The 25,156-nt window shown below is 44.0% G+C and overlaps 1 protein-coding gene and 1 pseudogene across 5 annotated transcripts in view; one reads left to right on the forward strand and one right to left on the reverse strand.

The window, feature by feature from the left end:
* Nucleotides 1–25,156, reverse strand: part of POU6F2 (POU class 6 homeobox 2) — a 496,186-nt gene that overhangs the window by 99,615 nt on the left and 371,415 nt on the right. For all 5 annotated transcript variants that reach the window (XM_045052200.1, XM_045052199.1, XM_023250205.2 and 2 more), the window contains one exon: nucleotides 24,221–24,567. In XM_045052200.1, the coding sequence (XP_044908135.1) occupies nucleotides 24,221–24,567 (347 nt within the window). The remainder of the gene's footprint in view (nucleotides 1–24,220; nucleotides 24,568–25,156) is intronic.
* On the forward strand, nucleotides 8,586–9,187 carry LOC123383831 (annotated as a pseudogene).

The raw sequence follows: 25,156 nt of genomic DNA on the forward strand, positions 1-25,156 counted from the left end.
TATCTGTTCTCCCCCTCACTTTTCCCTGGGAAAAATGTTCATAATGACATGTTACAGGTGTTTTGTTTAGTACTCATTCATTAGGTTATTTATTCAGTGAGACTTTCAATGAGGTAACATTCTTAAAGTCTGGGAAATTTTCTGGAATTAATTCTTTAGTAATTTTCTCTCTCTCTCTCTCTTTTTTTTTTTCTTGTTTTTTACTCAGTTAGAAGTTAGACCTCCTGGACGGATCTGGTATTTTCTCCCTGTTTTATTAATTTGTTCTCTCCTTTTTTCTCCTTTTGTTCTACATTCTGAGATATTTTCTTTATTTTCTAAACCTTCTACTGAATTTTTATTTCTGCTATAATTTTTTAAATTATTATCTAAATAGTCCCTGAATTATTTTGAAGGGTTCCTTGTGTATTGTACCTGTTTGTTACGTGTTTTGTGGATGCATGGTCTCAATGGATATTCTGTAAGATATTAATTCAAAAATTTTTATAAAATTATTCTTCTTCTATTGCTTCTATTTCCAACAAAATGTCTGCCCTCTCCCTGGCTCATTTTAGTTTCTGATTTCAGACAAAGACATTTCTCAAATATTTAGTCATTCTTTGTTGTCTTTTCACATATAAGAATAAAGCAGAGACCTGGTGGTGTTGGAGATCCCCAATATTGATAACTGAGTCTTTTCTCTTCGATTAGTGGTCAGGTTTCTCCAGAGAAGAAACCACCAATTACCTAGGGTGGTTGAGGTGGGGAGTGGTGAGATGTCCACATACTTGAACACCTGTGTATGATGTAAGTGGCCCAATGAGGCCAGGTTGTATCACTCAGGATGTGGGCTTTCCCTTGACACCATGGTCATCAGGAAGGAGCTATCCCCGGCCACATAGACAGTCATACTTATGTCTCCAGGTCTAGAGGGTCTCTCGTTTAGCTTCTCACGCATAAAGCTGCTAGAGGGATAGTTGCCTGTCTGCTTGGATTGAGGAGGAAGCTGAGGGTTTAACTATTCATTCATTATGCTGTCATTAACCAATGTCCGTGTTTTCAGCAACATGCCCCCTCAACCCTGTCTTCCGTGCAGTGGTGTCTGCAACCCCCAAGGTTTTGGGGTCTCCAGGGTTGCCTAGCTTCTCGCTGTGCTCTTCTGGGTTTAGCTCTCTCAGCTTGGTTAACTCCTCCACCTGCTTTTCCAGAATTTGGTTTGACATTGCTTGTCCACTGCTGTCTTTTCTCCACTTCTCTTTGCCTTTTTGGATTTATACAATTAAAATAAATTTTCCTTCAGTTTCGTTTTAGTGGAATTCCCTCCCCTGGGGCGGGGGGGTGTAGAGATAAATGCACATATTCAATCTACCTCACTGAAGAGGAAGCCTTTCATTTTTTTTTTCTTTTTGAGAATTGGAAAGATCTTTTCTATTTTTAGTTTCCTAGTTCCCTTTCTATTTTTTACAACTCCTCAGATATTAACAACCATCTTCCCTTATTCAATCTTTCACTTGAAAAACCTCAGTTTCTTAAGATACGGTGTCTCAACCCATCAACCATATTTGGTATGTATAGTGTCCTGAGCCTTGGCTAACTTATCCCGATCTAAGAAACTGTTTACAATTCTACAGGGATGGAGTTCTTCAACCTCCTTGATCACCAGAATCACTGACTTCACCCCTGATTTTTGTAGTTCTGGGTTGGGTGAGGGAAATCTATATTATTAAAGAATCCCCAGGTGACTAAAACTTCTTTCTTTGGGGTGCCTGGGTGGCTCAGTTGTTTGAGAGTCTGACTTCGGCTCAGCTCATGATCTCACGGTTTGTGGGTTTGAGCCCCACATCGGGCTTACTGCTGTCAGCACAGAGCCTGCTTTGAATCCTCTGTCCCCCTGTCTGTGTCCCTCCCCAACCCTCTGAAAAATAAACATTAAAAAATAAAAGAAAAAAAAAACCCCAAACTTCTTTCTTTTTTTCTTTTGGAAATATTTAAACACATGTAAAAGAAGACACAATGCTATAATTAATGCCCATGGACCTACCACCCAGTTTCAATAAATACCAACTTATGGTCAATTTTATCTATACCTAGCCAATAACCTCCACCAATATTATTTTCTTCCTTCCCACATCATCTGAGAAAAAAATCCCAGATATGGAAAATTTGGAAGATATGTATCTTCAAAAGACCCTCCTAAAATTATAACTACATACCACCATCACACCTAAAAATATTAAAAATAATCCCTAAATATCATCAGATACCCTGTCAACAGTCATATTTCCCATTATCTCATAAACGTCATTATTTTTCCTTTTTACATTTGTTTGACATGTGATCTACATAAAGTCCATATAATGAAATTCTTTGCTGTGTCTTTTGATCTACATGTCCAGTCTCCCAGACCTTCATCTCAATCTCTCTCCCTTTGTCTCTCTCTCTCTCTTACGATATACTTGCTGCAGAAACCTTGCCATGTGATTTTGATGTGTGGCCAATCTGGGAATCATGACATCCCTGAAGCACCCTCAGGGACCACCTAGAAGGAGAGAGGCTGGAGCAGTCAGTACTCTGGAGCCTTCATTCTTTAAAAAAAATTTTTTTTTAACGCTTATTTATGAGAGAGAGAGAGAGAGAGAGAGAGAGAGAGCGAGAGAGCACACAAATAGGGGAGGGGCAGATAGAGAGGGAGACATAGAATCCAAAGCAGGCTCCAGGCTCTGAGCTGTCAGCACAGAGCCTGATGCGAGGCTCAAACTCACAAACCAAGAGATGATGACCTGAGCCCAAGTTGGACGCTCAAACGACTGAGCCACCCAGGAGCTCCTGGAGCCCCCACTCTTGTTTAGGAAACCTTGTGCCCCTTCTCCTCCATGTCAGCTGCAAACCTTTTAATGACATTGCACTTTTGACTCTTATTCACCTTGATTTAAAAAAATCATTAGTTCTGTGTGTGTGTGTGTGTGAGTGTGTGTGTGTGTGTGTGTGTGTGTGATTTCTTGTCCTCTCCTTACAATATATGTTGAGCATTATCTTTACCCATCACGTATCCTCACTGAACATCATCTTTTTTGAGAACAGTGGTAAATCTCTGTTCTAAATTATAATTCTGCTGGCATGGTGTCCATCACCTCAGCCAGGATCCAAGAACCATCCCAGATAGGTTTTTCCAAATCCCACTTTGGAAAAGAAGGTGTCTCCTATGGCCCGCATCCAAGGATCCTCTTGACTCAAATAGGATCACATTCTGAAAAAGTATTAGGTAAGTTGCCTAGTAGAAAGAACACAATATGTTTCTAAAAATGACTGATTCCATCTTTTCACCAAATTAAGAAGACGCCCGAATGTCTTAGCTTTAATGGCACCTAGTGAGGTGAAAACAGGTAGAGGCAGTTTGGATAAATGTTGAAGGCAGCATAGTGAGCATATCTTGGGGGAAGGGACCTGGATGATTTATTGCCCAAACCAAGACCATTCTGAGAATGAAATGGGCACTATTAGTAATTACACTGGACAGCAGACATACACAGAGACCGTCCCACATAAAAGAACACGTGAGGTCTCCCAGGTTGGAGCCAGACAGTCTGGGCTTACATCCCAGCTCCACCTCTAACAAGCTGTGGGCTTTTGGTGAGTTACCAGCTTCTCTGAGCCGTGGTTTCCTTACTCCTATAAGTGATTGCAGGGCCCAAATAGGAAAACATACACAAAAACACCTTGCACAGTGCCCGGCATGTGTTAAAGCCTCAAAAATTACTTTTATTTTTTAAACTAGACCCAGGCACCTGGGTGGCTCAGACAGTTAAGCCACCAACTCTTGATTTCAGCTCAGGTCATGATCCCGTGGTTTGTGAGTTCGAGCCCTGTGTCAGGCTCTGCACTGACAGTGCAGAGCCTGCTTGGGATTCTCTCTCTCCCTCTCTCTGCCCCTCCTCTGCTGGTGCATGCTCTGTCTCAAAACAAATAAATAAAAATTTTAAAATATATTAAAAAATAAACTAGATTATCATTTTTCTACTGGGAGAGTCTGCTCGGGGCGGGGGTGGGGTTGAAGCAGCACAGCATGTCACGCAAGAGTCTCCAGTGTCCAATGGTGGGGGCCTGAGCTACATTCTTGGTGGGAGATTCCCTTTCATCTTCCTCGGGTCTATCTGTTTTATTTCATGTTTTGGAAAATACGATTTAACTCACAAATCAATCAGATCTATAAAATATGAAGAAGGCCTGCTCCTCTCTCTATTATACTCTAAATACCAAGAACCACCATGAGTTGCTGGGACGAGGGGGAGAGAAAAGAAACAGAAGATTAATTAGAAAACGGTGGTCCTTGCTCTGATGTACATCTCCTCCCAAAGGAAAGAGGCTGATTTGAAGTAGCCTAAATGAAGCTCTGCATTTCCCAAAGCCCACCAGAAGATAGTGCAAAGGACAATGGTGTTAAAAAAAACAATTTCAAAGAAATCATGTTTGAGTTGGAAGAGCACACGACTCTTGATCTCAAGGTTGTGAGTTCGAGCCCCATGTTGGGTGTAGAGATTACTAAAAAAAAACACACTAAAAAAAAAAAAAGAAGGAAAGAAATCATAACCATAACAAGATCTAAGGTTTTTGTAGTCCTTACTATGTGCCAGGCATTCCTCTAAATATAAAAGTAAATGCATAACATTTCTTTCAGTAGTAATTGTTATCTTCGAGTAATTTTGCAGACAAATTTAAGATCATCAGATAACAGGCACTTACATATTTATGAAATGAATAACTGTGAAATGAGACATCACCACTTACAACAATTACAGACAGTCCTGGGATGTACAGAGGTGTGAGACACAGTGTCTGTTCTTCAGGGGCTTATAATTCAAGTAAGAAAACAAACTTGTCCATAGATGGGGTAAGAAAAAAAAAGACTCGGAGGGCACGTGCTAAGTGCCGAATGCGTGAGTCCAAGAGGAGAGCACTTATGAGGGCTGGACAAGAGTGCAGGGAGTAGGAAGGGCAGGGAAGTATGAAGAGCAGTGGTGAAGAGGGCAGGTGTGCAGGGCCCTAGCAGAGCCGGGGCTGGGGGCCTTCAGGCAGTGGGAGACCAGGTGGAGGGCAGGACAGAGCACTCAGGCTAAGAAAGCTAAGAAGGGGGCTTTTTGTGTGAGGGGGATGCAATTAAGTATTATTTTAGGCAGGTTAGCTTGGCAGGGTTTGCAGAGAGGACTGGAACAGGGAGAAAAGAGAGGAAGGAAGGCCAGGGCAGTGAGGATGATGCTAGCTCTGGCCTGGGTCACACCAGGTGGGACAACCAACAGAGAGAGACTGCAGGAGCCCTTGATGTGCAGCTCTCCAGCCCACGATTTTTCTGACCGGAGCCCACGGACCTGGCTCCCAACCTGCAACTCTCTGGATGAGGCTTTTCCCTTGATCAATGCTCCAAGAGCCCAAATCAGCGTGAGGCCCTGCTTCCTTCCCACCATGCTCTCTCTCCTGCTTTCACTCTTTCTTTGCAGTGATCTATTCACTTTCGGTGGGACTGCTTTGTGAGCTTTTAATATGTTATTCAGTTTCTCATTTAATAGGATGGTTAAACTACGAATGCTTTGTGAGTTTTCAACCACAGGGCTGGGGGTATAAGGCTGAGGTTCCTTCCCTGCATTGTGTGTGTGTGTGTGTGTGTGTGTGTGTGTGTGTGTGTGTGTGTGTGGAGGGGCGGGGGGTGGTGGTGAATGGCATAACCGTTTAGGTCTTTTTGACTGTTGGGGATAGTGTTCAGTGTTTAGGAGCTCATCATCACATTCAGTATGTTGGGACTCTGATAAAGCTGCTTTGTGACCCACCATATGTCTAAGGTTCCCCACCTCTGCCTCCCTGAAGAGCTAGATACTCCAGGGCAAGGTTCTTCAAATTCTTCCGACCTTGTCCCATAGTAAGAAATACACTTGACAACTCAAGCCCACACTACATACGTAGAATATATACATATATATATATATATATATATATATATATATATATATAGTAAAACCTTGGATTGCGAGTGTTCTGCAAGACAAGCAAAGATTTCTAATAAATTTTAACTTGATAAACGAGTGAGGTCTTGCAGTATGAGTTAGTGCATGATGCTGAATGTCACATGATCACAACTGAGCCACTGGTTCTTGAAATTTGCTTTGACATACGTGTGCTTTGGACTACAAACATGTTTCCGGAATGAATTATGCTCACAAACCAAGGCTTTACTGTGTATTACACCCCCCCCCCCCACACACACATACACACACAAATAAACACATGGACAAATCTCTCTCTCTCTCTATGTATATATATATGTATATGTATATGTATATGTATATGTATATATATAACAATATACATATATCTACACATATATAACTTAAACAGAAGCTTCAAGAAAAAATAAGTAGCTTTACTATGTGTGATATACCCTGGTATTTTCTATTCTCTATTATTATTTTCTTTAAAAAAAATCTGGTTACAAACAACTAAGCCAATATAGTAACCACTCAAAACGTGGTTGTTATATCCTTCCCCAGTCTGGGCACACTGTCCCACCTAAATCTTCATAAAGAGCCATAGAAAGGTCCAGAAGGCATGGTCTCCTGAGTGCCCAGGCCACCTTATCTTCTGTGACTGCCTATCTCCCTCATTTACAAAAGGTACCAGATTTATTCCCGGTGGGATGAAGAAAGGATGGGGGCCTTTTCACACTGGAGATGAAAGGGTCTAAGCATCTGGTCTCAGGATGACTAAATGGGATTTGGACAACCCGTCATATGTTCACAAAGGAAGAACTTACTGCTCCAGAGTCATCTAATCGCCACTGAATGGAAAGGAGGCTTCCTTTCTCTGTACCTTCCCAGTCACCTCTGTTTTAAGAGGACTCCAATCCCCATAGTCTCACCCCCACCCCCAGCTAGGGATAGAGCAGAACTGATTGGAAGGAGTCCTACATTGCTCCTAAATTCTAACTTCTGAGAATAGCCAACAGAATGTCTGGACTAGGGTGTCCTTTAGGGTGCCTTCTCTGTATTGCTAATAGGGCGATATGTTTTGTGAACACTGAGTGAATCACAGCTCGGAGTCAAGGCTATTTGTTGAAAAGAACCTAGTCTCTGACTTGTTTTCTTAAAAAAAAATAGTATACTCCACCTACCCACCTACTCAACCCCGCTCTAACCCAAGGTAGGGTATAAAGGGATGTTAATTTAAAGATCAGAATACCAGGACTGTACCCTGGTGGGGACAATCAGCTCTTACAGCCCGGGCTTCTTCCTCTCTGCTGTGACACTTCACATTATTTCAATCCATGCCCCAGTTGTAGAGCCATGTTGGCAAGGAGATTTTTCTAAAGGTTTTTCCTCATTGCTTAGGGCCAAAGATTTTGTCCTCTGACCTTTTGATTCCCGTTCTGCATCTAATCAATGTCAGGTCACCACAAGTAAAACTAAAATGAGGTTAAGTGGAAACGAAAAACAAAAGCGAAAACCCCAACGAGCAACAAAGCCCCAAGCCTGCCCAGCCAAGTTGTAAACGACTCACCATTTTGAAGTCGTACAATCACTGGGATAAGAGAATGTTTCTCGTTTACCTCCCCGCTCACCGTCCCCACCCCACCCCCCTCCATTTGTTTGGTGCCTGATTTGTTTCTAGTAGCAGCAGGGAGGTCAGAGCAAGCCAAGAAAATGAATGGAATCAGCCTCCTGCCGGGCCGCCTGGAGCGGGCGGGTGTTACGGATCAGCGTAAAGCCAGCTCCCTTTCCCGGGCCGGGCCGATGTAACTCACTGGAGTGGCAAATTACATCAGACCTACAGCTGTAACCCGACATTATGATTAATTTGATCAGTAATTTCTCCTGTTTTTCATTTTAATCGGTGTGACTATTCTACTGTGGCAGGTCTTTCAGATCTAATTAAGATAAATTTCCGAGTAAAAGACTTGGCAGACTTTCCGAGTCAAATCCGGGCATCAAGTGTGAGGACCTGAAGCCCCAGTCAATCACCTTCGGGGAGGGCCGGGCGCTGCACCCGGCAATCAGCCATTCACACTTAAGCAAATTCGTAATCTCCGGCACTGCTTAGTCATTCTCTCGGAAACGTCCCAGGCAGAAAAGGCAAGAAAGGAAAACCCCAGACAATGTCATTTCTGCCCCTGTGCTCACACTTTGCTGATCTGTCCAAACTACACGGATGACCCTATAAGTGGACACTTTACAGAATCCCTGAGTGGGTGTTTCTAAAAAATTTTTTTTTAAATAAATACATGCCTGTGTGTATATATAACCAATAAAACAACTATACGTACACGCAAGTATGGAGCACACATACATGTAACTATGAAGATTAAAAAAAAATTTTTTTTTTTTTAACGTTTGTTGTTGACAGAGTGTGAGCGGGGGAGGGTTAGAGAGAGAGGGAGACACAGAATCCGAAGCAGGCTCCAGGCTCTGAGCTGTCAGTACAGAGCCCAACGCAGGGCTTGAACTCATGGACCCGGAGATCATGACCTAAGCAGAAGTTGGACTCTTAACTGACTGAGCCACCCAGGCGCCCCATGAAGATTTAAAGTCTACATCACAGCTTTTTCGCAGCGGGCACCGCAAGCGATGGGCATCTCTCAGGACAACTGGCCTGAGTGCCACAAGATGGGGTTGAGAGAAAGCCCCCACAAGAAGCAGAAGTATGAGCTGGGAAGTCCCCCCCCCCGCCCCACCAATAAGATTGTCCCCCTTCCCCCCACTGGCATACACACAGTCTGCATTCAGGGAGGGAATAAGAAGTCCCCTGGCTTGAGGCTGGGTGTGGGGGACTTACTTCTCCAGGGGCTCTGAATGTTGTACATGCAAAACAAGCATTACTGAGGTTGTCTATGACGCATCCAACAATGAACTGGTCTACACAAAGACCCTGGCAAAGAACTGGATCGTGCTCATCGACAGCACACGGTACCGACAGTGGGATGAGTCCCACTATGCACTGCCCCTGGGCCGCAAGAAGGGGGCCAAGCTGACTCCCTAGGAGGAAGACATTTTACAAGAAACGATCAAAGAAAATTCAGAAGAAATATGATGACAGGAAAAAGAATGCCCAAATCAGCATCTTCTGGAGGTCCAGTCCCAGCAGGGCAAGCTGCTCCCATGCTTCAAGACCAGGCCAGCATGGCCGAGCAGATGGCTCTGTGCTAGGGGGCAAGGAGCTAGAGTTCTGAGGAAAATCAAAGCCAGAAAGGCAAACGAATCTTCCTCCCTCCTATCTTCAGTCATGGAATAAAGGTGTTCATTGTTCAAAAAAAAAAAAAAAAAGTTACATAATACACATAGAGTCCAACCCTTTAATGCAAACACACATCCATCCACATATTGGACTTGGGTTGACGGGGGTTAAGACCTTATTTTCCCAATTTGTTTTCTTTTAGGTCAATCCATGATGGATCCTAAGCCTGGTGACTGATATGGGTACAAGTTCTGTTGGGTTTCTCCTGTCCTTTGAAGATGAAGATGTGAATGAGATTATTTTTTCCTAAAGCCTTATGATCATAAAGACCTGCCTGTCCAATCTGTTACAGGCAGACATTAGGCGAGTGTTAAGGATTTGCCTGGGTTACTGGGTCTACACACCCACTTACCTACGGGATACACGAAACAACATGCCAAGAACCTTAAAGGGGTGGATGTTCTTGAAGACATTTCTTGCATTTTATATAGAATACATTGCTTCACAATGATGGCACCGATCCCAATTATCACAAAGCAAATTCTCCATTCGAACAGGAATGGCCACTTTGGAAAGCAGATGTGACTGGAGAGAAGATGCTTAATATAAATGTCACTTTTTTTTTTTTTTTTTGAGGGAGAGAGAGACCATGCACTAAAGCAGGGGAGAAGGGGCCAGGGTGGGCGGGGGGAGAAAGAGAGAGAAACAGAGAATCTTTTTTTAATTTTTTTTTTTTAAATTTTTTTTCAACGTTTATTTATTTTTGGGACAGAGAGAGACAGAGCATGAACAGGGGAGGGGCAGAGAGAGAGGGAGACACAGAATCGGAAACAGGCTCCAGGCTCCGAGCCATCAGCCCAGAGCCTGACGCGGGGCTCGAACTCACGGACCGCGAGATCGTTGAGAGACAGAGACAGAGCATGAGTGGAGAGGGGCAGAGAGAGAAGGAGACACAGAATCTGAAGCAGGCTCCAGGCTCTGAGCTGTGGGCACAGAGCCTGACGTGGGGATCGAACTCACAAGTCATGAGATTATGATCTGAGCTGAAGTCGGACGCTTAACCGACTGAGCCACGCAGGCGCCCCAGAGAGAGAGAGATCTTAAGCAGGCTCCACAGTCAGCGTGGAGCCCGATCTGGGGCTCAATCCCCCGACCCTGGGATCATGGCTTGAGCCAAAATCAAGAGTTGGACGCTCAAACAACTGAGCCACCCAGGTGCCCCTGCAAATGTCATTTTGTAGCCAGCTCTCACACTTCTGATAAAGAGGGTAGAGGACTTCTACAAACCACACTAGGATCTTCCGGCAGGTAAAAAGAATGACATTCTAATTCTGTATGGACTCTACACTTGGAGGATGATTTTGCTACCGTTTTATGTGTATCTCGGCTTTTGCTCCTGAAAAAGCGTCTTGAAATGATGGTGTAAGAGAAGACTCCCCCCGCCCCTACACACACAATGGAAGCAGACTGTGTCAACTGTGCTTCCATGGCTGTACAACAGACAATGGAAACGCAGGAAGGTGTGATCTTCATAGACACATAGCCAGGCGATGTTGGGCCTAAAACCTGGAACGACACTCCCTGACTTCTCTGATTTCTCAGTGGTCACAGACCATTGAATCTCTTTGAGTTTCAGTTGGGTACAAACAGTTCCACAAAACTGGTATATTTACCAAATAAAGAGAAGAATGTATGGCCCCATCCTCCCCCGTAACTGCAGAGTTTCTGGTTCTTGAGCAATGATAAGACTGAAACTTAAATCGGGAGCTACGAGAAAGACCAGACAGGGGACAGTGAGAGTCTTTCTTCCAACTGTGCAATTTACCTCCGTTTTCATCTGCAAGGAAGAAATCGTTCTGTGATTTAAATGAGATTTCTTTAAACAGAGGAAAATCCCACAATGAAAAAAAGACTAAAAAGAGGCAGATTTAGCACAGTAGACAAGGTGTTATGGCAGATAGACCTTGGTTTGCATCGTGCCTCTTAGAGGTCCTTACCTGTAACTTTCTGACCCATGAAGTGAGCTATTGGGACATCTAAGGTTTGTTGAGCTTTGGACCATACCTGGAAGCTCATTAGAAATGCAGAATCTGGAGTCGGCTTTCTACCCCAGAGCTCCTGAATTGGAGTGTAAATTTATCAAGATCCCAGGGGGCTTCATACGCAAATAAGAGTTTGAGAAGCCCAGGTATAGACTGGATAAGACGCCATCTAGCATCTCATAAACTCTTATTTGCAGAGGGCGTTAAAAGATTATTTATTTCTCATATTCTATGTTGAGTGTCAGAGGTGAATCACAAGGTGTGAGATTTTTCTGCAAATACTGGCTAATGACCCACCTTCAGAGTCTGGGAGAGGTTCCAGTGGATAACAAAGTACATTTATGGTTGTTTTCATTTCCTGGTGGGCTGTGAATCTGGGGAGGGGTAGGGCAGAAGTCACACCAGCTCAATCTTTTTAGAAACGAAGACCTAGTTTTATTATATCATAGAATAAAAGTTAGCACCGCTCCTGCAACCAACACTGCATGTAAAAAGCGTTTTGTATAAATAAGAGGTAGGAATTTGCTCTTTTAGAAATGAATAATTGTGAGCCTATTTACAAGACAATAGGTAGTTATCCTCAACCCTGGCTCCACATTGGAATCACTTGGACAGCTTTAAAAAATGATGATAACTGTGACCCGCCCCACTAGAGTCCAATCTGAATCTTTGGGTGGGACCTCGGCCTTGGGATTTAAAAAGAAACTCTGCAGGTAATCCCCATGTGCAGTTGATGGTGAGAACCCTTGCTGTTGAGTTTGTAAATGTTCTCCTAAAAAAAGAACGCAAAGAGTTGATCAAAACGCAAAGAACTGAACAAAATGCAGTGTGGGCACGGCCGCAGCCGTTTGGAGAGGATGTGGCTTGGGTGAGCCAAGAAGAGGGCGGGAGGTCAGACAAGGCAGTGGGATAATGGGCCTCTGTGGCCCAGAAAATATTTGATTACATGGAGGCCTGCCTTTCTGGTATGAAGATACCTACTTTATCACTTAAGGATGTTCAGTAGCAATGAAAATGGTATGCAGATTGTGCCTTGAAGATGCTTAAAATGTATTCACTGAGATATTTATACTCAGGGAGCTTGGAAAATATCCCATTTTTGCTTTCTGCCTCTAATAACTGTCTGCCTTGTCCAGGTTGTTTCCAAGGACCATTTGGTTTTAGCTCAAGATTGGTCAAATTCTTTCCATGGGGTGCAGAATGCCGGATGTGGTAATTACCGTAAGGACTGTTAATTTTTAGAACCTCCGACATACAAGATTATCTTCCCCCTGATTTACAACATACAAGTTTCCAAGACAACCAGACTCAGGGGAGTTTTCCTTGGGGGAAGTGAGAGGGTTTCTCTGAAATCTTCTCCTCTCTGAACCCTTCAGTGTTGCTTTGTTCTCTTTAAATGCCACATTCATAACCTCACAATGCAATGACACAGAGCTCAACTCGGGAAAGAGCGGCCAGCCTCAGGGAGGATATGGAGCCCAGCTGAGAAAAGAAGGAGATCCCTGACTTTACTTCTCTTTTATGACAGTGAAGTATCTTCTGGTGTAGAAAACTAAGTGGTGGCTGGCGCCAGGCTGATCCCAGTCAAACGACAGTTCAGACGAAATGTGTTGGGCTGGAACGTTGCATTGATCAGAGCCCAACTGGGCCTTCAAATGACAGCCGCTAGTTCCTAGAAGAGAGCTGTCAGCATCTACCTGCAGGGCACTCCCCCACCACCGTGGGGTTCATCCGTGGCCTCACAGGCATCCCCACTGAGTGGCCAAGGACTCGGAATTGTCCTTTCAGTGGACAGCCACTCCAAAGAGCACCTGAAGCTTTGCCATGTGGATTCCTCTTACACACGAAAGAAAATCCTCTGGAACTGCCATTCTCAACATGGCGCCTTTCTCTGTCTTGTCTCTGTACTGAAGCCAGAATGCCCAATTTAGTTCTCGACAGTGGAGGATGAAGGAGAAAGAAAACACCAGTGCCTCTGAGGTATGCTCACTCTCTCTCTCTTTAAAATAGGAAATGAGAAAAGAGCCGGGGGAAACAAACCATAAGAGATTCTTAAAGATAGAGAACAAACGGAGGGTTGATGGAGGGAGGTGGGTGGGGGATGGGCTAGATGGGTGATGGGTGTTAAGGAGGGCATTTGTCATGATGAGCACTGGATGTTGTATGTAAGTGATGAATCACTGAAATCTACTCTTGAAACCAATATTGCACTGTATGTCAACTAGCTAGAATTTAAAAAAAAAACTGAGGGGCACCTGGGTGGCTCAGTTGGTTAAAGCATCTGACTTCGGCTCAGGTCATGATCTTATGGTTCATGAGTTCGAGCCCTGTGTCAGGCTCTGTGCTGACAGCTTTGGATTCTATGTCTTTCTAACCCTCCCCCACTCCTGCTCTGTGTCTCTCTGTCTCTCAAAAATAAATAATAAACATTAAAATAAACAAACAAACAAATAACAATTTGAAAAGAAGAAAGAAAGAAAGAAAGAAAGAAAGAAAGAAAGAAAGAAAGAAAGAAAGAAAGAAAGAAAGAAAGGGAGAGAGCGAGCCAGGATGGGAGCATTACTACTGAGAGAATGTCCCACAGACGGAGAGTTTCGGAATCTGGTGCTCTAGAGGCCTTACACCCGGCTTGCCATACAGATTTCAGACTGGCTTCACCTGTTTGGATTCCAACCACTCTTAAAATGCAGAGGCTGAGAAGGAAGTCGTCAGGGTATTGACCACTGGAAACTTCTCAGTCAAGAGCCAGGAGGATGGGAGTGTGGTGAGGAGGGTGCATGCCCTCTCTGTCCTGTTGATTCCGTGGTGTTGCCAGGGGCCATGGGGGCCAGTGGTACCCTGTCACTTCTCTGTGCCCTGGTACGGGGAGGCACAGTTCCAGGTGCAGTGATGTGTGAACAGGAGAAAGAATGGGCAGTGAAGAAGATGAAGAGGGGAGGCCCAGCTCAAAGAGAAGCCCCCCAAGACCTCAGCCGCCATGAGGGGCAAGCCAACCAGACCTTCCCTTCGTTTTTTGACCCAGGTGGTTTTTCTCACTGCCAACTGTAAGGACCATCCTTGCTTTCAGCTCTCCCTGCTCTTGCTTTGCTTTTGAGTGTTTTCTCCCCTCTTTCCCCATTTTTCTGTAATTTCTTTTCTCTACCGTCCAGTCCATGGGATTTGGTCTGTGCATTTTTGCAAGATGTTCCTTGCATAAGGAAATGCAAGGTTAATTTAGTTGTGCGGACGCTGTATTAAGTTAGAGAAGGGAGCCATAGAGCAGTGGTTGCTGAGGGATTATCCATGGGATATTAATTTGTGTTATGTGGGAAAAAAAGGTTCAGTGGTTACGTAAGTTTGAGAATTTCTTGGTTAAATAATGTTGACTAGACATCTCTACTGTGGGATGTATTTTAACTTTCAGTGTCCTGCTATTCATTGAGAAGTATTTAGGACTGGCATACGGTATGGTCCCTATCTATCTATCTATGTATCTGACCTACCATGAAATCTATTTTCAATGCAATTTCTTTGGCCTGGTGTTTTATGAAAGGCACTTCGGGAAATGTTGCCTTCAAAAATGCTGGCAGCCAAATAAGGAAATGAGAATATATAGCTCACCAACGACCCAAACGAACATTGCAGAGGCAGAACAATATAAACGGAGAATGCTCTGAAGTCTGACAGTAATGGTGAGGAAGTTCCTTCAGCTTTCTGACAGTGTCTTTGCCCTGCATTTGAACGAAGATAATTTTTGCCTCTTCTGGGCTATTGTGAGGAGGAAATGAGAGGCTGAAGTACTCAGAGAGTATAAGATACACGGATACAGTCGATAAATGATAATGGTCATTCCATGAGACCAAAGCATGAAATCATGTCTCTAAAATGCACTTTGTAAATTTCCAAACATACTGCATATATTGGTCACATACTATCAGGAGTCTTTCTTGAGTGTTGTGTATGTGTTGTGGGTTATGTTATTGTACATACATAGCTCTTTCTTTCCGTGTAATCCAAACCACCTTATTTGTATTATTTCATGAATAGAATGTGGAGCCGGAAAAGACTTTAAGATCATCTAATACAAATTTTTCATATAGTAAGTGACACAACTGAGTCCCAGAGATTAGGTGATTATGCAAGGTCACGCAGCCAGTTAGTGGCAGAACCGGGATCACCAAGATTCTTCCTGTTCCCCCACACACTGAAACTCACAACTTCGGGAATTTAGAAGGAAAAAAAAAAGTTTTGGTTCTTAATAACATTGATGGAGAATCTGAGGTTCGGCGGGTTGAAGTGAGAATTCTTTAAGATTACACAAGCACTTTGCTACAGTTCTCTTTCTTCCTGCTCCCCTGCATGCAGTCTTGCCCTTGCTGCAGGTGTCCCCGCTTCCCTCTGCTGTGTCCCCCTCCTCAGAAATCCCCCTCACCTTTCTGACTCAACTCTGCAAAACTTGTGTGTAATTATGAGACTCATTCTAGCTTCTATGGCTTTTTCCGTAGTGTGCAGTGTGCAATGTTATTGTGTACATGTGCACTTTTATATTCCCGTGACTATTTGCTTTCTGTTCAACTTTGAGTGGGTCTGTTGGGTCTCCTGTTTCCCTTGGATGATAATGTCTGTAGTCAAAAAAGGAAGAAAGGCAGGCAGGATTCTGGTATTTTTTAGTGCCAGCTAACTGTCAGGAAGTGAATTAGATCCTCTCATGGAAACCATCACATTTAGTCCCCATATCATCCCTCCAGCCAATGAAGAAATCGATGGGCTGACCTCACCCAAGTGCTCAGCAGAGCCAGCATTCATTCAAGTTCAAGTCTGTTTGCTTCTAAAGACCATGCTCTCTCTATGGCCCCACATTGCTCTGCAGACCTTTCCTGGGGCTACCATGCACACCACAGGTGCTTGATAAATGTTTGCAGATAATGACAGAAGTGCTTTCTTTACAACCCGGAGAACCTTCACTTGCAAGTCTATCCTGTGGAAGTCAATTCAAAAGCCCGTGGAAAATGTATCCCAAACCTGTGGGAAATGAATTGGGGCTAAAATATGAGGAATAACGCTTGATCATGCAAGCCCAAGAATACTGCATTAACACAAATACCAGCTGTTATTTTGCTCATTCAGAGCGAAGTGCCAGCCGGCACATTCGGCACATCTCAAATTGCCACTAAAGCCTGCATCTATGCACATGGAGGCAAAATTCTTTCAGAACTATTCTGAACTAGACTTTGAGATTCGCTTATGAGCCACATCCGACAGAGGGTGATGCGACTGGACGTTGTGTGTGGCTCCAGTCTCACTGCTGAGCGCAGGGCAGACAAGCCTCAGATCCGCCCACTGTCATGATCGGAGAGGCGCTGCTTTCCTTGGGGGGAGTTATGGCTTGCCACGTTCAAATGCAGCAATAATCTCTCCACCCCCCTTCGAGTCTGGCACCCTTCCTATCTGTCGCTACTTGACGTGAGCTTCCATAGTCAGTGGGGTGAACACGCTGCCTGCTTTGTTAAGCCCTTTTCTACATGATTTGACTAATCTACCCAGCAGTAACAGAAATGGTAAATCTAGACAATGACAAAGAAGCACCGCAGTATATAAGTATATTCTTGGTAAACTAATTTTCCCCCTGCCACTCTCAAAGCAATATAAACTTTGTTGTTCCTCCCGGATCTCGAATGCTTGTAATAAATTCTTTGAAATGTCAGTAATGTTGAACTGAGGTTTTTGTTTTTTTTTTTTTTAAGGAGATTTTCTTTCTTTCATAAAAGGAAAAATTGTCCCTTGCAGAGAATGTGGATAAGTATGTTTTGTTTATTTTATTCAGTGCTGAGTACGGTTGGGTAAAGGGACTCCCATTTCCCACCCAAACTCTTGCTGAATGGATGAACGATGCATGGAACCCTCAATTTACCAGATGATGGGATACACAGAAATAAATTCGTACTGTTTCATATCTGCGGTATAATCAACAGCTGCTTAACATACTTATAACACACAAAGCCTTTCCATCAGTATGTTGTATTTAATCTCCATGATAATTCTCTGGGTTTAGATGGGTTTTGTCCTCCATAATAATTAATTTTCTTTCGGTTCTTTAGCCTGAGAGGAAGTCTTATGCACAACTGTGTGGACTCTTCCCATTTTTGAAAGGTCCTCACAGCCTGAGTTGCTCTAGGAGGATGCTGCCTACACCGTGATATTTCCACCATTTTTACCAAACTTACTGGATTTCATAAAACCATAAATCAGTTGGGTGAAAAATGTCAGCCAAACCAATTATTGACTGTCAACACTTTTCAATTCAATCACAACGATCGGTTTATTAGATCCATGCATACGCAGTTTGGTAAGCCCCAACCCACTGTAAAACACACGCTTGCTTTTGGATTGTGCAAAATTTGATGCCATTTTCAAGTTCAACTAGAAAATGGCATCCAAGACCTGAATGGAATTTACAGCGGACAGAATGCCACCAGCCTTGGAAAATATCTGCCAGCTCAACCCAAACGATGAGGGTTAAAGTTGAGGGATGTGAGACACTCAGCTCAGGCACAACATTTGAGGATTTGCTTCAAAACACAGTAATCAAGATGAATAACGTAATATTAAGAATTTTTTTAACTTATTTTTTTTTTTGACTTGTTTATTTTTGAGAGAGAGACAGAGACACAGTGTGAGTGGGGGAGGGGCAGAGAGGGACGCCAACACCGAATCTGAATCAGGCTCCAGGCTTGGAGTGGCAGCACAGAGCCTGACACAGGGCTCGAACTCATGAACTGCGAGATCATGACCCGAGCTGAGGTTGAGGTTGGATGCTTAACTGACTGAGCCACCCAGGCGCCCCTAATGTGATATTTTAAAAGAATCAAAACGAATGGGAAAAATTCATGATCCACAAAATCAGCATTACTGACTTTTTCCTCTTGCCTCAGACTCCAATACGACTCGAGACTGTTACTGATCCTGTATCTAAAAAATTGATGTTCAGTTCATCTTGGATTTGGGCATTCGTTTTGATTTTTTGAAACACTGCACTAAAATATTATCTATCTTGACAATTGCCTTTTGGGGGGCAGCTTGAATCTTGCATCTGAGTGCCTCCCTTGCCTCACCCTAGTCTTGGTCCAGGTTAGGAGAATTCTACAGTGATTCAGCCCCGTGTAGGTGTGAAGATGTCTGAGTTCTTTTAGAATCACCAAGGCCACAAAGGGATTATGAGGTGAATGTGCCTGCAAAGGGTAGCAGAATATGCCACCCCCAACCGCGTCACTTTGGCATGAGGATTATTACAAGCCGAAGGCAACTAAAAACAGGTAGATATAAGAAAAGCTCTCTGACATTCCCTATTTGCCAAAAGCAGGGCATAAATGTGTAAAGACGTGCCCCGCCCCTCCCTCTCTACCAGGAAGGATGGCAGTTGATGACTGGGAACAACCGGAGAGCCTTTTCAGCAATCGAGGAATCTGTATAACAGATCTTGCTGAAACCAGCCCATACCGCTGGGCAATTCCTCACATATTTGCTTTCTCACAACTTGCCATCCCTGGAACTTCCATGTCCTTCTCCTTTGTCTTGTCCCTTCTCTACGAATGTGTTGTTCTTTTGTGAAAACGCTACCCACCGCTACGTAAACCCTAGTTCTAACCACCCCCTTTGAGTTGCACATCACTGAGTGCTCCCAAGGGTGATGCCCATGCTAATAAGCTCCTGTTTGGTTTTCTCCTGTGAGTCTGTCATTTGTGAGTCTAGTTTATGGGCCCAGCCTGAGAACCTGGGATGAGCAGAGAGGACAAAGATTGTTTTTGTCTCCTGCACCGGCATGGGTCACCCAACCCAGTTTCAGAGGTTTGTGATATAAAACTGCAAATAGAATAGAAGAAGGAGCTCGAGAGAGTGTCTAATTTTACCCCCTCGCTTTATAGATGAAAAAACTTAGACTCACAAAGTTTTAACTCATTCCAGGTTAAATGAAGACTAACTGCTGGAGAGAAAGGAGGTTGGCCCAGCGCGCTGAGCCCCTCTCCCTCCCTCCCTCCCTCTCTCTTCCTTCCTTCCTTCCTTTCCTTCCTTCCTCCCTCCCTCCCTCCCTCCCTCTCTCTCTCTCTCTCTCTTTCTCTCTTTCTTTCTTTTCTTTCTTTCTTTCTTTCTTTCTTTCTTTCTTTCTTTCTTCTTCCTTCCTTCCTTCCTTCTTTTCTTTTTTCTTTCTTTCTTTCTCTTCCTTCCTTTCTTCCTTTCTTTTTTAAAGTTTTTATTTTAATTCCAGTTAGTTAACATGCAGTGTTACATTGAGCCTTTCTATAGAAAGAAGCCATTGGAGATCAATTTGCTTTCAAAGGATGAAAGTCATGTGCCTCTAACTGCTTCTCAAGGGGTTGGGCTCTTTGGTGATAATATACCACCCTCTATCACTCACACACTTTGGAACTTACTGTTGAAAGTTTTGTGGGAAAACGTCCCACATGAGAAGATCAGAAGGCTGTGTCTACTGCATAGCAGAGGTGGAATGGATGCAGTTTTACTCCTGGGTGCCTGAGTGGTAACAAGACCTTTCCCTTAGCAAATGCACGTGGTCGAGAGCAATTTTATACTATCTCTCGAGCAACTTCACCTCTGAGGAGGTGACCATGCCCCTCATTCCTCAACAAGCATAGATAACTTTCCCTCCCCTAACTGCTTCCATGGATTTCTCGCTCCCTCTGTTATTTATTAAAATGTGCAATACAACAAGAAAGGGAAAAGATTATCCTGCCTCCTGCCATGCAAGACGACATGCAGAAGGCCAAGGTTAAATGCAGCATTTGGTTTCGTAAGCTCCTCTAATGCATAGGTGTGGAAAAGCAATCTGGGACCACAGTTTACAGCGGTGACTCTCTGAGGATAAAAACTTGACTTTAATTTGGACTCTCTGGCTAAGATAAAATCTGCTTCTGCTATCATTATCCCACTTATGTGTGTCCCCACTTTCTTTCCACTCTGCCACCCAGCTGAGTGGGAAGAAATTAACCTGACCTTGAAGAATACTCACAGAATCTTCAGGACCACCGAGTTTTCAATAGCCAATACTATTCTACAGGCCTACCAACATTTCCATAGACTCCCAGGCCTGAAAAGGATCTTAAAAATTATATAGACCACACATTTAACAGACAAGGAAAACGAAGTCCAAAGAGCTAATGTGACTTGTCCAAAGTTGTCAGCTAGTTGGAGGAGGGTCAGAACGAGAGTAAGACCTCAAACCCTGGAGCCCCCCTATTCCCATGGCACTGTGACGAGGCTCCAACCACATCCAGCTTATCTACAGATCGCTGATGAAAGGGCATGCGCGCATCAGGGCTTTTACACAACGTTTAGAATTTCCCTAGTGCAAATACAGACTCCCAAGGAACGGTCTCCAGAAAAGCCATCTCAAAGGTCACAGAAAGGAGGTATTTCACCATTCTTATGCTTACAGGGTCTTTATCCAGATCAAAATTATATGTTGAAATTAAAACCGTACATTGTTTTTTCTACCTAGGAATGATGAGACCCTATATTTTCCTCCCCAAAGTTGCTTCCATTTATGTTTCTGATCTGCTCCTGCCCAACCCATTCTGTATGCCTAGTTTCAGTTTCTGGCACAGCCCGGGGCCAATGGGTTAGGGCAAAGGTAAGAAGAATGGATTGATATTTGTCCTGGAACCTAAGGATTAAATTCAACTCATAGGTGTGTTTTGTAAACCCAAGTCTGCTTTTCTTATTTATCCTGAGAAGTATAAATTCTCTCCTCATCCTTCCTGAGAATGAATTTGTGGGTGGGTAGCTCTCAAGTGCCCATGGAGATTCCAAAGACAGCCCTCCAGGGGCCAGCTCTGGTGCCCACGCTAGACACCCAGCTCCCCTATAACCCTGAGCAACCAAAAATTAGTACTCTGAAGTGATAATACTCTAGACTCCTATCTGTCTTGAAGCAACAACCTGGTTTTGTAAATGCAGTCAACTTCATGGAATTGAGTAAAAGGGTGGAAAACTTATATTGCAATAGTAGAGCAAAACTCGACCAGAACTATTTGGAGAGTTTCAGTCTAGAGTGATACAGCCTGCCAGCTCTCTTCGCTTTTTTTTTTTTTTAATTTTCATCTCGAGAAATGACCTCACCCAACTAGACTGACACAAGCCACTTACATTTATTATATTTTTCTGAAGATGTGACAGCCTCTCTACACTTGTAGAAATAATTATTATTCTTCGAAGTTGTTTTTTAAACCTTCTGAATTCCTGGTTTTCCCTGACAACCTAAGTTGCCTAGTTCTAAACTGCTCTCTCGCAAGCAGAGTTTGAACAACGTAAAAGGACAAAGCCCACATAAAACAAAGACTTGTAAAATAGAATTTAAAATGTCATATCTGATTTTAGTTGATCTTTGTTCTTTTAATCATCTTCAGACAAAAACACTTTACTCTGGTGCATAAAGATCATTACCTTTGAGAGTTAAATATCTTTGCAGGTCCTCTTAAAGTTTTCTTTTTAAAAAGTTCAAACATTTCATGTTCCACAAACTCAAAAACCCCTCAGTTAGTGTAGAAAGAAAACAGTATTTCAAAACCATGGAATTCTTCACTTTCTTTACACATGCCTATAGTAAAGGGGGAAAAAAACCTTTTTCTTCTTAAAAATTAGTTCTCTATCTACTCGGCAATATTTTAAAATGTTTTACTATATCATTCCTTCAGTGGTCATGCATTAGATCTACAGAAGTTAAGAGTATTACCTTACCAATGTATTTGTTAAGTTTATGAGTTAAAACCCCGATAGGAAAGGGGCGCCTGGGTGGCTCAGTTGGTTGAGCGTCTGACTTCCGCTTAAGTCATGATCTCACAGCTGGTGGGTTTGAGCCCCGTGTCGGGCTCTGTGCTGACAGCTTGGAGCCTGGAACCTGCTTCGGATTCTGTGTCTCCCTCTTGCTCTGTCCCTAACCCACACGCATTCTGTCTCCATCTCTCTCAAAAATAAATACACATTAAAGAAAATGTTTTTAAACCCTAATAGCAAAAAAGAATATTCTCTCAAGGTTGTAAAGAAAGAAATGTGACTCTCAGCTTTCATTTCTTGCAAAAACAACACAAAACGCAACAGGTCCCCTGGATTTTCATAGGAAACCATTGAATGACTTCTGGAAGTTCTCCTGTTGGAATTTATTTCCATGAGGCTGATCGGTCACCTCATCCACAAGTCCTATCAACAGCCATTCAAATGGAATGTCTACATCTGACTTTCAGTGGCCAATAGAGATTTATAAGATATTGACACTGTTCAGAAAAGACTGATGTCCACAGAGCTCAAAGTGTCACTCCACTGTAAGGAACATTGGACTGGATACAACAACTGGGGACTGAGCTAAGTAACTTCATCCCTCAGAGCAGCACAAGTTCTTTTTGTTGGTAATTTCTCCTATTTGGGTGCCTCACATAGAGGAAGTGTTTAATCATATGGTGTGTAGGTCCATCTAATTTAACTGCTCCTAAAAAGCATTAAACTCATTCTCTGGAATAATAGAGTTGAATTCCAAATGCTAAAAACATTAGGATGGCTGCAATCATGCATCTTGTAAGTTTGATTGTACCTATTTTCTCCGTAGGTGCCAAGTGCACACTTTAGATTTTTATAGCCTGCGTTCATGGCAGTCCCAGGTCAAAGGCATTATGTTGTTCTCGCACTTGTAAGATTTAAAAAAAAAATACACATTCAAACCCGACTCAAAAGAACGTTCACCTTCCAAGCAACAACGACCCAAGTGCCGGGGAAAACACAATTACTCATCTTACCCAAATGGTTTCATTTCCAGGAAAACTTGGGGCCACCATTGAGAATTCAAGTTCATAGCAACAAAGTTAGGGGACAACAAACAAAATCAGTTCTCAAATGCTAACTCTAAATCCACTGGCCTCTCTGTGTGTCAAGCTAGTGTGGCTTTGCATACTTTGCTGTTGAGGACCTGGGGACTCATGGCTATTGTTGTCCTCAGGTAGGGGAGGGCCGCCTGCCCCAGAATCAAGGAGGGGGTTGAGTTGGCATTTGAAATGAGTGTATGGGCTGCTCACTTTGTTGGACTTTGTCACTGTATCACCAATGCACTAAATCATCTGTCATCTCACTGGGGAAAACATCACTGTGTAAGTCAAAACCTGGGCTATTAATTTCTGGATCTGAGGTGTTGACACCACAGTCATTATATTCTGAAGCTAATTTATTTTAGAGGCATCTAAGTTAAGAATGGCTTTCTGCACTTTAAAGTTCTGTATTCCTGAATGATGGTCGATTAAGGATAAGCTCTGGTAGTTAGCCTGAATATCTATTTTTGACGCCCTAGGCCTCAAGGTAAAAAAGTCAATGTATAGAAGCTTTATTGTTTTATAAAGATGCAGATTTGTTGAGGCTGTTTGCATAATTTTAGAGAAATTGTTAGTCCGTGGTTGGAATGGTTGGAATCTGGGACACAGACCAGGGGCTGAATTTCTTTACCCTCCTAACCCCAGAGAGTCTTTAGAAAAATAGAAACAAAAGAGCACAAAGTACTTAAGGTAAGACACTGTTGTATTCATAATATAGAGAAATAACCACCATGCCTCATGGACAGGAGATGCAGTTCTCCACGGGGCTACAAAACTGTGCTGGTAATAATTTTAATTGGATGCTATCTTTGCTGCCTTCAGAAAGTATCATAAAATGGAATTATTACAGGCTACAAGTGCACTTACAGTGCCGGCCTCTCACAGGAGGAAACAGAACACATTTATCCATTGGAGGGCAACATCAATGGGCTTCTATTTGTTTCCTTTACATGCATCCCCAGCCGCCTGCTATTTGCTTCCTCTTCCCTACGTCTAGGAGATCAATTCGAATTAGGTGCTGCAGACCTGGGTGCTAAGTCTGACCGGCCCTCGGCCTGGGGGGAGGGGGGGGCGGCGGGGGTACGGCGCGACCCCGAGGACAAGTCCCCCGGAGCTCACGGGGCGGGGCGGGGAGCATACCTGCAGAGGATTGGGTGGCGTGAGCGGCGACGGAAGGCCATGTCCCGGAGACTGGCTGGCTTTCTGAGGGGAGCTCGCGCTCTGCTGAGTCGGAGATGGTTGGTTCTGGCTCGGGGGGTGGGGGTGGGGCTGAGGCTGCTGCTGGGGCTGAGCTGGCGGAGCCGGCGGCTGCTGGGAGGCGGGAGGCGGCTGCTGGGGCGGGGCGGGCTGGGGCTGCGGCTGCGGGGGCTGCGGGGGCGCCTGCGGGCCGGGCGGCGGGTGCTGGCCGGCGGGCGGCGGCGGCGGCGGCGGCTGGAGCTGCTGGAGCTGCTGGAGCTGCTGGAGCTGGGAGTTCAGGGATGAGGTAGCTACAAGGAGAGAAAGGGAACGTGCAGGTGAAACACACTCGGCCGCGTCCCGCTGTGTCCCCGACCGCTTGCTCCGCGCGAGCTCGGAGTTTGCTCTCTCGCCCTCACCGCTCCGGTGCGGACCGGGGTTGTGGGGCGCCGGGAGGGAAGAGTCACTTCCTAGGGGAATTGTAAACTTTGGGGAGGACCAGCGGGTCACCCGTCCGGCGTTACTTTGCAGGGTACCGTGCAGTGCGAGCCGACGGTTTCCCTGCCTTCTCTCGCTCTTCCTTCCCGCACTGGCTTGGGAAAGACACTCAACGCTTTCAAGAGTTGCTTTCGACTGTAAAAGTTCAACCCGTTTACTTCTTTCGGCAAATGCTCAACCCAACGGAAACTAAGTTGTTTGTCACCTCCTTTTGATCAGCAGTGCCGTCGGTGGTGTCGTTGGCACCCGCTACTTCAGACATGTTAGTTTAAAGTTTGTACAGTTTTGGTTTTTTTTTTTTAAATTTCAAGATGGTACATGCTTCTCAGCTTTGCAGAGATAAAAGCCTGAGTGGGAATATTTTGCCTGCTGATCAAACAGACAGGGCTCCCTTACCCCCAC

The sequence above is a fragment of the Felis catus genome, chromosome A2, assembly GCF_018350175.1.
Source record: "Felis catus isolate Fca126 chromosome A2, F.catus_Fca126_mat1.0, whole genome shotgun sequence".
NCBI classification, from domain to species: Eukaryota; Metazoa; Chordata; class Mammalia; order Carnivora; family Felidae; genus Felis; species Felis catus.